This window comes from Malania oleifera, chromosome 11 (assembly GCF_029873635.1).
Source record: "Malania oleifera isolate guangnan ecotype guangnan chromosome 11, ASM2987363v1, whole genome shotgun sequence".
NCBI classification, from domain to species: Eukaryota; Viridiplantae; Streptophyta; class Magnoliopsida; order Santalales; family Ximeniaceae; genus Malania; species Malania oleifera.
Window position 1 is genome coordinate 61,698,837 of NC_080427.1, and position 13,511 is coordinate 61,712,347.

The 13,511-nt window shown below is 36.2% G+C and overlaps 1 protein-coding gene across 1 annotated transcript; it reads left to right on the forward strand.

The window, feature by feature from the left end:
- Positions 1-8,711: 8,711 nt before the first annotated feature.
- LOC131168395 (uncharacterized) lies at positions 8,712-12,181 on the forward strand. Its single transcript, XM_058127772.1, has one exon. The coding sequence runs from the start codon at positions 8,851-8,853 to the stop codon at positions 11,611-11,613; it is 2,763 nt and encodes a 920-aa protein (XP_057983755.1). The 5' UTR covers positions 8,712-8,850; the 3' UTR covers positions 11,614-12,181.
- Positions 12,182-13,511: the final 1,330 nt, after the last annotated feature.

Here is a 13,511-nt window from a genome sequence, read left to right on the forward strand (position 1 = left end):
AAATTTTAAAATAGCACTTTTTTGGAATAGACCATATTCAAAGCATAACTGCACTTTTTCAAGTATAATGTACTAATGTAGTAAATGTAAATAAAATAAAAAAGTATTGTAACATTTATTTTTGCAAATAAAAAATTAAAACAAGATGAAGATAATATGTTGGAATATGTGTATTCCCAAGAGGGGGGTGAATTGGAAATTTAAAATATTTCTTACTAGGTTCAACTAATCCAACATCAGTATACCATAACCTAGGGACTGTCTAAACACATACCAATTCAACAGTTAAATTACTGAGTAAATATTATAACAATTAAAGTAGTCTCAGTATATCATTTATTCAGAGCAGTAAATAATAACATAAATGTGCATCAAGTTAAAGTACGGAAAATACAACAGTGGACACACAATATGTTATCGGGGTTCGGCCAATACTGCCTACATCCCTGCCTTAGGCCGCAGCTTAAGGATTCCACTAATTGCTGGCTTAATGGGTGGAGCGACACTAATTACAACACCTTACAGGGTAGTGCCCCTAGTTCTCCTAATCGGGTCTGAATCATTCTGGTGCTCTCCTAACCGAGTATGAGCAATTCGGGACTATTCCCAGCGCTAGTCTCCCTCTTCCAACCACACGTCGGTAATACAATGGATACTCAATAAAATATTTCGTACAACCAGATTGCTTCTAAAAAGCTGATGTGTACAACAATAAGCACAAATACACTCACGTATGATGTGAAGTAAAGTTCAAGTGAGAATGTGATTTTCTGTAACAACCGAAAAATAATGGTATTTAAATAATAAAGAAAGAGAGAAATGGAATCGATAACAGAAGGAGTCAGTAGACTTCATCGACGAAGGTTCAACAGGACCTCATCAACGAAGGCGAGCTTCTTTGACGAGAAAATACCAAGAGAAGAATGGGCTACTTTGAATTTCATCGAAAAAGGATAAGGTTCATCGAAGAATTTCCTTAAGGACTCGTCGACGAATCCCACAGTATAAATAGCCCTGAAATCATTTTAATCACACAAAATCAACTGCAAACCCTCCTATCTCTCTCTCTCCTACGGCCTCTCCCTCTTCTTCCTTTGATTTTGGCCCCATCAGTTGTCGAATCGACGATCTGAGGCTACCACGACGCTCCTGGTGGAATTCTCTGCAAGTCTGCCATAGCGGATCGTCGGTGGAATCAAGTTGAATTTCTTCCCAAAATTATGGTAAGGCTTTTTAGCCAATTTTTAACCTTCTGGCAGTCGTAGGAAATGATCTAGGCTAAGAAATATTGATATTCTATTCTAGAGAATATTGTTTTCAGGATGTGAGTAGGAAGCCCTGCGGGTGTTAGACGAGTATACTGCGGGGGACTTTCCAATAGTCAAGTAAGGGAAACATGCTATGCTAGGGAACTCTTTTATGATTTCAGCATGAATTATATATTTTATGAAATTACTACTCAAGTTATATATACATTACAGTTTCCAAGACTTGATAATATTAGTATGTAATTGTGTGGCTTGAGTCGATAACAGAAACAGTATTATATTTACAGAATTTGTGAGTACTATGTTTATAGTCATTAACAGAAATACCATGATATTTACACGATATAGAATGACAAATTTTTCAGTGAATAGTATACATAGAAATACGCATTTTCAGTAATTCTAGAATAACATGTTTATCAGTACCATAACACCCCACTACATAGTTATTCAGACAGTAGTTCAGTTATACAGAAAACAGATTTTCAGTTAGCTTATATAGAAATTTCAGTTAAATTTTATGGGGTTATGGTTGTTTTAAAAATCACAGTAAAAAAAAAATACAGTATATTACAGGTATTAGTTATCTATATAGTATCAGACCCTAATGGATCAGACAGCAGAGTACGGTACCGTAGCTACAGATATTTAGTTTAGTAGTGCAACCACTTTACTCAGATAGTTAGTGGTATGAGGTCGATCGTGCCCACATCGGGACAGGCTCTCCATCAGATATGGATTGAAGGGACCAATCAGACCGTCGGAGTTCAGTTGACTTACCCTGGTCGGCCAGTTAGGATAAGTCCCACCTTCGGGCCGCACAACCCTGTCATGAGGGCTTAAATCATGACATACAGCCATCTAGGGGAATTTCTCAGATATTATAAGTATAAGTAGATTTTCAGAAATAGTATTATTAGTACGAAAAGTAGTTTCATACAGATTGACATGTTAAATAATATAGTTGATGGTGTTATTATACGTTATGTAATATCAGCGTTTCCAGATTCAATTATTTGTATTATTTTTAATTCAGATTATTTTTTTTACTGACTATAGCTCAGTGGCCATACACTAGTAATAGCATATTTTGTCTTACTAAGCGTTGACTCATCCCAGTGTTGAATTGTTTTTCAGGTGAACCAACTAGGCGAGCAGAGCAGGCTCGCAGGTAGAGGGGCTATTGTACTGCCCTGTCAGTAGAGAGTGAGTATATTTTGGGAGTGTTTTTGTATAACCATAGCCAGTTGAAGGTGTTTTGGGAAAACAGATATATATATTGGGAAACCTGTTAGCACTCTGGTATTGTATATAATTATGTATGGATATGTTTATTTGATTTCTGTTTCTCGCTGTTTAGGCTAATGATTGGGTTTACCCCAAGTATGGTATTAGAGCTTGTAGAGTATTATAGTAAAAATAAAAAATAAAAAAAACATGGAGATTAAGCGGGTCGTCACATTTTCTCAAAGAGACTTTGTTATCTTTGAAAATAATGTATATGATAAGCACTTCAAAGATTCGATCCTAGTATAATTTTTCTCCTAAAAAGAAATATCTCAGATAATAATAGGAGAACTTAGGGTATTAGCTTTCAAATAATTTTTGCCCAACAATAAACTAATATGATCTTTGATAAAATATAAAGAATGAAATATATGCTTTTCAAAGATCTCAAAGACCCTCAAATGATATCTCCCATATATATTCTTGAAAAATAAAGTGCTGGAGATTTAGGGTTTTAAGCTCAAAAATATTTTTACAGTAAAGACAAGTGAACTTTTGGAATCTTGCAATAGATGTGCAAGATTCTGAAGCTAAAATAAGTTTTCTCCAAGAAAATTTATCAATAAAACTAATGGAGAGAAAACTTAAAATCAACTCTCAAAGATTTTTGAAATGAAATATATAAGAGAGTAGATGTTTTTGATATGAAAAATCAATGCCCAAAGTGAATGCTCTCTTAAAAAAAATTGAATGAAATGTGTATAAGAGAGTATAAAAATTTAAGGCTAAAAAATATTTGGGAGGATATTCTAAATTAAGCTCATGTTTAAAAATGAGTAATGAGGGGGTATATATAGACTTAGGAAAAATTTGACTGTTAGGGACATATTAGGTATTTTTAAAAATGTTTAATTAATTTTTAACCCAGTTTAGCGCAGTAAAAATGGCCTAACCCGAGAGGTTTGATCAACCTAGGCACGGGTCAGTTGATCGAACCAAAGGCGACGTAGTACCCTTCATAGGTTCGATCGACTAAGGCAAAAAGGCAAGTTGGCCACTCTTAAGGTTCGATTGACCAAGGCATTTTTTAATCGATTTGGCCGGTCGACCTAAGGCGGTGGAGGAGTCAAATTTATGTGATGGTCGAGCGTGAACACTCAGTTCAAAAATGGTCGGTCGACCAAGCCAGTCAGTTTGACTCCAGACACAGTGCTTCAGTCGACTAAGCTGGTTAAAGCACGAAATTGTCAATCGACTGAGGGTATTAAAAGAATAATATTTTGCCCAAAAAATCCAACGTCGGTCAACCGAAGTCTTTGTACAATTAATTTTGGCCCTAAATTCATTTTGAAAACCCTGTTATGATTTTAGTATTTTTGGAAAAGGTTTTCAATGAATGATGTTGGTCCCCAAGGTCTGACTACGGTCATATGAACTTAGCATTCATATCATGCATGATATACAAATTATTACATACCAAAATATAAAACTAAATGCTTTTACAAGATAAAATACATGTCTTCTTTCTTACTCTTCTGATCCATGGAATACGCCAAGTGTGTGATACGACCTTTCTGTGCTTCATGGCTTCCATTTCCCTTTGTCTTATGTGTGTGTCAAATTAAAAACTTGTTCAAGCACTTAACGCACAAATAAGACGCTTATACATTGTCAGCATCAAAATAGAGATTGGACTCAAAAGGTCAACATAATATTTGTGTGTGTGTGTGTGTGTTTTGTTACCAGCTTGGTAGGATTGTAAGTGAGTTGAGTTGAGTTGAACTTTAACTCACTCAAATGTGACTCAATTGCTTGAAAGAGAGTTTGAGCTTAGTTAAAGTTTAATCAAGGCTAAAGTGTGTTGTTCTAACGCGACTCATTTAACATGTATATAACTTGAGCTCAACTTGAGACTCGACTAAAACTCATTTTAGAGTATTAAACGAATCAAACTTGATTTTAACTTGACATCTCGAGTTTATTCTCAAACTTGACTTGGCTGAAACTCGTTTTTAAATTAATAAATAAGTTAAATTTAATTGATCCTTAATAATGATAACTTGAGGAAAAATATATTCCAAAATTTAGAAGCCAAATTTTAATTGGCCTGACATTGGGTTAGTTAACAAGCATAACATGGAGATAGTTCATGAGCTATTAAACGAGCTAGCTCCTGAGCTAACTCAACAAGTTAGGAAACGAGCCAACTCACAAGTCTAACAAAAAAAATATAACTCAGTTTAAACTTGACTCATTTAGTTTATTAGTTGGCTCAAATTTTGAACTCAAGCTTGGCTCATTTAACTTAATGAACAAGTTTGATCGAGTCATTATCGAGTCAAACAACAAGTATCTTACAAGTAGCTTGGCATTTTTTTTAGTCATATAGCGTGCCTAAGATGTGTGCAAACATAGACACAATATTAATATAATGTTTGATACATAAGAATAAAATGATCCTTTTTTTTATTAGAGACTCGCCTTAGGCTTGAACTGCACAACAAGAGGTAGTCCCATCTCATACACCTTTCGAGTCCTCTCTAAGTATTCAAGTTAAAGATCTTAAACATAGATGTCCCAAGCTTTAACTATTGATGCTCCCTAAAGGACAAAATGAATGCAATTGGAAATTTTATATATATATATATATATATATATGCTTGCCATCAAATATTTATTCCATTTTACTCCTAAATCATTCCTAGTGACATACTAGGTATTTTGATTTCAAATTAGATCATGAGCCAACAATACCGTAAACAAAATACTTGAATAGCAAATTAGTTGTCACTTAATCTTAGAAGTTAAGGATTCTCCAAATTTGATTTTATTTTTTAAATATCTAAAATACCCTTATAATTATCCATAACTATTGTGTTCACTTTTTTAGTCCTATCTTGTTTTGATAATGACAAATACAAAGTATTTAATATTTGTACGCTTGTGTGCAGGATCAGTCTTGCATGTATTGGCAAAATCATATGGTGTCACATGGAAACTTGAAGGAAAAAGAAGACCCAAAGTGTTTAATTTCTTTGTATTATATTTTATTTTGGGTCTGTAATAATCTATCGGTCTGTAATAATTAATGCATGTCATGCATGGTAGGGACTATAAGCTCAAGACCATAGATGGACCTTAGGGATTCGGTCGACCGACGCCGGATTTTTGGGACAAATTAAAAATCTCAAAAACCATAGAATGACTATAGGAATCCCCCCAAGCAATAAGGTTAATATCTTACATTAACAGAGATTTAACTTGGATTTTTATTTGGGCCAAAAATGATTTTTGAACAATTTTAGTCAACCGAACCTTGGCAGTGTAAATGCCTTGGTCGACCAAACCAGGTTGAAGTCAACTGTTGACTTTGCTCGGTCGACTAAACCCAAACCTTCATAGAAGCCTCGGTCGACCGAACCTCCCAAGGGTCAACAGTTTGACCAATTGGTCGACCGACCATAAAATGAACGACAATGCCCTGGTCGACCAAACTGGCATAAGGGAGAATCCTAACACCCTGGTCGACTGAACTTGAAGAAGAAAATTGACCTAGTCAATCAAACACCCAAGTTCAGTCAATCAAACTCAATCTAGTCGACCGAACCTCGAAGGTTCTGAAATCACCTTAACCCTGGTAGACCATCTTCCCAGTTCAAATTCATCCTGGTTGACCGATTTGAGCACCCCGGTCGACCGAACCATAAAAATGATCGACCGACCCTCTCGGGTTGCTCAAATTTTACCGAGGATAAAATATGGTTAATTTTTATTAACCCTACTTAAACTTTTTTCAAAATTCCCTCTGTGTCCCCAACGGTTCAAATTTTTGGAAACTCTATATATATCTTATCATTTGTGCAAATTAGTGAGAGATTAGCAAATAAGATTAACAAAAATCCTCTCAAATTTTTTATACTCTTATTTGCTCATACTACACATTTTTAAGTCAAATTTCTTATACTCTCTCATATAACCATTCCTTTGGTAAACTAGTCTTTGTGATAGTTATTTGAGTGATTATACATTGTTCTATATTGTTATAAACCTCATATTGTATTGTGTATTTGATTTTCAAAATTGAGAGTTGAGCATCTGATTTTTCCCTTGATTTTGTTTCATAAATCAGTGTGTGGGAAAATCTAGTGGCTAGTGGGTCTTTGCATTATCATTGCAAGACTCATTGAACTTATATTTTTGTGTGTGCAAAAATATTTTTACAAGCTCATTTTTTAATATCTCTTAGTGCTTTGATACTGAGAAAATATTTTTGAAATATTTTGTTTACTCTTTGTAGAAATCTTTGAAACCCTAAACTGTGATTGAGATATACATTTATACACTATTTCAAAGATTAGCTTGATTATACACTCTTGTGCTTGATTGAATATTGATATAAGATTGAGTGTTTAGCACACGTATTGCACAAAGCTTAAAGTTCCTATCTGTTTGAGGTGCATTGATTAGTGCTTGTGCGTAGTAGTACATATTTGCTTGTGTAAGAAGCATTTGGTTGTACACAAATTTTTATATCTTTTGTATTCCAGACGTGAGCCTGAAAAGGGAAACTTGCCCTGGTAAAATTCCCGAATTTGCTTTGATCCGGTTAGGAAAGTTAGGTGCACCATCCTAATAAGGTGTTGTTGTAGGTTGAGATCAGTCCTATTAATTGACCTGGCTGTAAATGGTGCCGCTCCACCTATTAAGTGAGTCATAGTGAAAACCCTCCTACTTGTGAGCTCGAGGCGGGGACGTAGGCAATATTAGCTGAACCCTGATATCATATCTGGTGTCAGCTTTATTTATCTGCAATTTATTTTTAGCACTTGTATGATATTTTACATTACTCTGATTATATTGTATATATATTGATTTGGTATATGCTTAGAAAGACCCTAAGTTGTGTAATACTGATATCTAGTTTAACTTAGGCAAAAAGTTTAAAATTCCAATTCACCCCCCTCTTGGGAATACACAAATTACAATAATTGGTATCAGAGTCTCGTGGCATTGCCTTAAACGTTTTTACTTAAGATCGAGATGGCTCAAATTGGTGTATCCTCATTCGGCGAGGGACAGTCACCTTCCAGTCCTTCTGTATTTTGTGATATCAATTACACCCATTGGAAAATTCAAATTAGCGTATTTTTAAAATCTATGAATTGGAGGGCCTGGTAAGTGATTGATAAGGGAATTTGTATGTCCGTTAATGAAAATGATATTGATTTAATGCATGCAAATTCACATGCCATGAATTTACTGTACTGCGCTTTAGAGTCTAATATTCTACTTAAGATTATGGCATGTACAAGTGCGAGGGAGATCTGGGTTGAGCTGAAAAGGAGATATGGAGAGACCCAGGAAAGGGAGATCGCCACTCCAGAAGCATCAAGTTTAAATGATCAGGTAGTGGCGAATCATAAGCTAGTAATCAACGAGGAGGCATGCTACTAAATTTAGTAGTGAATAGCAAATTAACTGTCACTTAATCTTAGAAGTTAAGGATTCTCCAAATTTTATTTTATTTTTTAAATATCTAAAATACCCTTATAATCATTCATGACTATTGTCATAATCAAATTATTCCCTTAGCTCTATTTTTTTTTTTTTCGACAATTATTTTCTAAATTAAAAATAAATTTACACCCCCATAATTATCAACAAATGTATTCTAATCAAAATAGAATATTCTTCAACTACTATTTATTTTCTTTATAATTATCTCTCCAAATTAAAATAGAATTTTGGGGAACCATGAAACATATTTTTTATTATTTCTTCAAATTAAAATAAAATTTTGGTAAGTCATGAAGCATTCATGTAGCACATTTCCACAACTAGTTATTTAGTTCAGAGGGTGGTATTTATCATTATCTTATGAAAAATAATTAGGGTAAAGGAAAGAAAGTTTGTGCATGATTTGTATTATATCATTCTTGAGTAGATAGAAGTATATAATTTTTTCTTGTACTAAAATTTAGGAAAGATTATCATATTTTGTTCTACTATAAAATGTAGAAATAAAGAAGTTTTGGATTTAAATTTGTATTAAATTTAGATAAGGTGTACTCAAATCTAAATTCAATTTTAATCTAAAATTTTTAAAATATCTGCTCCCAATTTTTTTTCTAAATTAAGAGAATTAAAAAGCATGGGCTTTCACTCAAAAAAGAAAATGACAATCAGTTCTTGAATCCAATTACTCATCAACAAAAATTAACGCATCTAACGGTCACCCATCGATCTTGCTTTGCTCCTCCGCATCTCTTCGTGAAGTCTTCTCCTCTCATCCGCAAGAAACCGGACGGACTAGACTCCAGTCTCCCTCACTTGGCTCTGCCGTTGAGGAGCAGCCATGGCAGACCACCACCACCGCCACCATCACAGGCCTCACCGTCTCTCTGTCCCCCCACGCGTCGCCACGCCCACCTCCGTCGCCACCACCTCCCGGCCTTACCCGGTCTACCCATCTTACCCTCCTTCAACCCCCACACCTACCCCCTCTAAGCATCGCCTCTCTTCTCTCTCTTCCCTCTCTCACGCTCACAGAGCCTCCAACAAAGGCTCTCTCTCCTTCCTCTTCCTCCTCCTCTTCTCTCTCCGCTCCCTCTACTCTCTCCTCCCTTTCCTCCGCTCCTCCCCATCCTTCTCTTTTTTCCCTTTCTCTTTCCTCGTCTCTCTCCTCTCTTTCTTCCTCACCCTTGCTTTCTCTCTCTTCGCATCGCCTTCTTCCTCAAAAGATCCTTTCCAACAACAGAAGCAGAAAAATCAGCCCATTTTCTCTCTTTCATTGATCACTCAATCTCAGCGCAGACTCCTTGTTGCCAAATCCCTCCTTCTCGCCGTCGTCTTCCTCCTCCGATTCCAAGCCCTCCGGTACTGCGGCGCCGCGGCGCTGATTTTGGCAGAATTGTCAGGGAATGTGGCTGCGCGATTCGTCGCTGAGGGCCGCAAGAGCAATTTTGGCAATCGGGATCGAAATGGATTGTGTAAATTTCGTGGATTTATTGCTCTTTTTATTGGATTGCTTTTTCTTTCTTTTAGTTGGGATCGTATTGAATGTTTTCCAATGTCTGCATCAAATATTGGTAAAGGGGGATTATCCTTGTTTCCGAAAGAGAATTGTTTGAGGGTTTGGCCAATGTTGCTTCCATTTCTGTCTGGATTTTTGGGATGTTATGAGCGTGTTTCGATGAATTGGGGAACCATTAGGCAATTGGGTGGGCAGCGGGTTCGGTTGATCTCTCTGTTTTTTACAACAGTTGTGCTTTTCATTCCTGCTGTTATGAGTATTCTAATGTTGGACGCAGAGGGAGATGGTATTTCTTTTGCGAACTTAGGTTGGCCTTTGGCCAATACTGTTGTGTTTGGAGTGCTGCTGAGTGAAAATTATAGTGATGAGAAGTTAGTGAGTTCTAAAGATTTTCAGAAAGAGTTTCTTGTCACCTTTCTGTGTACTCTTGTCTTGGAGCTGTTTTATTTTCCTGAGCTCTCACTCTGGGGATTACTGCTTTGTGGTCTCTTGCTTTGGATTGCTGTTAGGGAATTGGATCCTGTTAATTCAAGTTATATTGAGCTTGGTTCAGATTCTTCGGAGCCTATTGCTACCTCACTAATGAAGCCTATTCGCCATATTTTGAGTGAGAGGAAGTCTCGCAAAATTGCACTTTTCCTTTTAATCAACACGGGTTACATGGTTGTGGAATTTTTTGCTGGGTTCATGAGCAATAGTCTTGGATTGATATCAGATGCATGTCACATGTTGTTTGATTGTGCTGCTCTGGCAATTGGACTGTATGCTTCTTATATTTCGCGGTTACCTGCAAACAATCAGTTTAACTATGGCCGTGGGAGATTTGAGGTTCTGTCAGGTTATGTTAATGCTGTCCTTCTGGTCCTGGTTGGTGCGTTGATTGTGCTGGAGTCGTTTGAGAGGATTTTGGACCCGCAAGAGATTTCAACAAATAGTCTGTTGACTGTTTCAATTGGGGGACTTCTAGTGAATGTGGTGGGTTTGATCTTCTTCCATGAAGAGCATCACCATGCCCATGGTGGATCTGGATCATGTTCACATTCCCACTCCCACCACCAGCACCATGACCATCACCATCATTCACACGACCATGGTGGGCATACCCATGAAGTCAACAGTGAGCATCAGGAATGCATTTCGGTTTCCCATGACTGCCATGAAAAATCGTGTATTCAACATGACAACCTACACAGTGACCATCATGAACACCATGATTGCAATCACAGTGACCATCATGAACACCATGACTGCAATGACCAGAGTCATTCTAACATCTTTTCTGAAGATCAGAAACTTGTTAACACTGAGTGTCGTCATCAACATCATGATCACCATGCGGATGTTCACCAGCATGGCCATCATGGTAATCATCATCAAGCAGACCATCATCATCATCATCATCATCATCGTACTGATCATCATCTCTGTGGAAACACCTCTGGGAATTCAAAAAGTTTGCACTCTCTCGAAGTTCCTACAGGGGGAGATCCTCTTACACAAGGTGGAGATTTGCACAACTATCCTCACAGTTCAGCTTTTAACATACATTCTTCTTCAGGGAATTGCAATTCCCAGCATAAGAAATTATCGTCTGACAGAAAATCACCTAAGGAATCTCATAAGCGTAATCATCATCACATTGATCACAACATGGAAGGCATCTTTTTGCATGTTTTAGCTGATACGATGGGGAGTGTTGGAGTTGTTATATCAACACTCCTAATTAAGTACAAGGGGTGGCTTGTCGCTGACCCTGCCTGCTCAATATTTATTTCTGTATTAATTGTATCTTCAGTAATCCCATTGCTTAGGAACTCTGCTGAAATTTTGCTTCAAAGAATTCCTAGAGTTCATGAATTGGATCTTAAAGAAGCTGTGGATGATGTAATGAAGATAAAGGGAGTATGTGGCGTTCAAAATTTGCATGTTTGGAGCTTCACAAACACAGATGTTGTGGGGACGCTCCATCTTCATATCTCAAAGGAGACTGACAAGGCTTCTGCAAAAGCTCAGGCATCACACATATTAAGTGATGCTGGAATCAAGGATTTAACCCTGCAGGTAGAATGTGTCAGGAGCAATTAGTGACAATATTTTCAATCTAAAATGTTTTGAGGAGTTACGCTGGACCTAAAACTTGAGGACTGGATGTGACTGTCACTTGAAGGTGTTTGAACCCATGCTGTGAAGCTTGCTATCTGCGGACATCTACTGAAATGTTGGTTTTCTGATGTAACCTGCTTCCTGCAGCCTGTGGATCTTCATCAGATCAATTAAGAGTAACGTCAAGAAAATGGGTAAAATCAAGCATGGGCGGGGCATACTTGTTGATGCTTTTCATAGTTCATCAGTGGGACAATATGAAAGAAACACAGGGAGAGATATTACATGGTATGTTCAACTTTTATGCACTTATTAATTATCACTGGTTTTTGCCATCAGATTCTTGCTTCATAAGTTACTGGAAGGAAAAATTTATGATCTTACATTCATAGCTTAGTTCATTTCATTTGGATCTCGAGTTTTTATGTGTTGTAATTATGTCATTTCTAGTTTGCTTGTGTAATAGAAATGAACATGGGGTAGGATGAAATATAGATGAAACTCAATAACCAATATATAGCACATGCTAGAAGGAAAACTTTTTGATAGACTTTCCAATTTCCGTTCTGAGGTATGACAATGCAATTAAGTAGAAATAATTCATTTAAATTTCAATGTAATACGTGTTTTCTGGACATCCCATGCAAGTTGGCATGGTCAAATATAATCCATGAGTGCAATTGTATATGCAATTGAATGATTTTAAAAGCATGGATAGAAACATGGTAAATTCTTAGATTTCAATGGCACGATTGAATGTACTGCACTGCACTGCCTAGGTTTCCTGGTGCATTGTAATGGAGAAATCATGCTTGATATTAAGTTCTACTGATGCATTGATGGCAGGCAAATAGAAATGTTAACAATGTAAAAGTGAGATTTCTACAGAAACCAAAAATCCCTAACTGCATTATGTTCTCTCTAGTACAACTATAAAATGTTTATAACTAAGGGAAGTTCTGGATTAGCATCTGCAACAAAATGTATATGTCAACGACAATAACTCCTCAAGAGTATGTGAGGTCAATTATGTGCATTTTTTTCTTTGATTACATTATGTTCTCTCTAGTACAACTATAAAATGTTTATAACTAAGTGAAGTTCTGGATTAGCATCTGCAACAAAATGTATATGTCAACGACAATAACTCCTGAAGAGTATGTGAGGTCAATTATGTGCATTTTTTTCTTTGATTATGTTAGATTTTGTTATATATATATATATAGATATATATATATATATATTTGTTTATTTATTTAATTTTTTAATCATTGGTAGACCTTCCCTCCTAATGGGTCTCCAAGCTCTCAACACTCGAGATTGGATTTTGGTTCCAAGGTTATAACTTGTGGTGCACAAGGAGCTTCCATTTTAGTCTTGGTGTTCTCTGAAGTCTTTAATTCAATTCATCTCATCTTTAGGTTTTATCCTTCATAATCAAAAGTTGAATGTTGTATGAATTTATCTCTCATGGACTAGTTTAGGTTCAAGGGAAGGGTGATCCAAGTTTGGAGGGGCCTCAATTTCTGGACTCTTGTCTTTTCCCTACTGAAAATGCTTTACAATTTTGCTGAATTAGTGTGTTGAACAGACAAAAGTAAGAAATAACCTTTGAATTTTCATAAATTTATAACTATACCATTGTGTCTGCTTTGGCGTGTTAATTCAGCATAGCATCTTGAAAAACCTAGCATTACCCTTTTGTTTTGCATGGCAACTTGGTTTCCCAACCACCAGTTGATGCACAAAGCACATACATTTGGATTTTGCTTTATAAAGTTGCATTTGGAAGCTTTAAATTTGAATTTGTATAGTCTGCAAAATATTATAATTTGATTAAATTCATAATTCTAAACTCAGAATTTTGAAACTCATTCTCT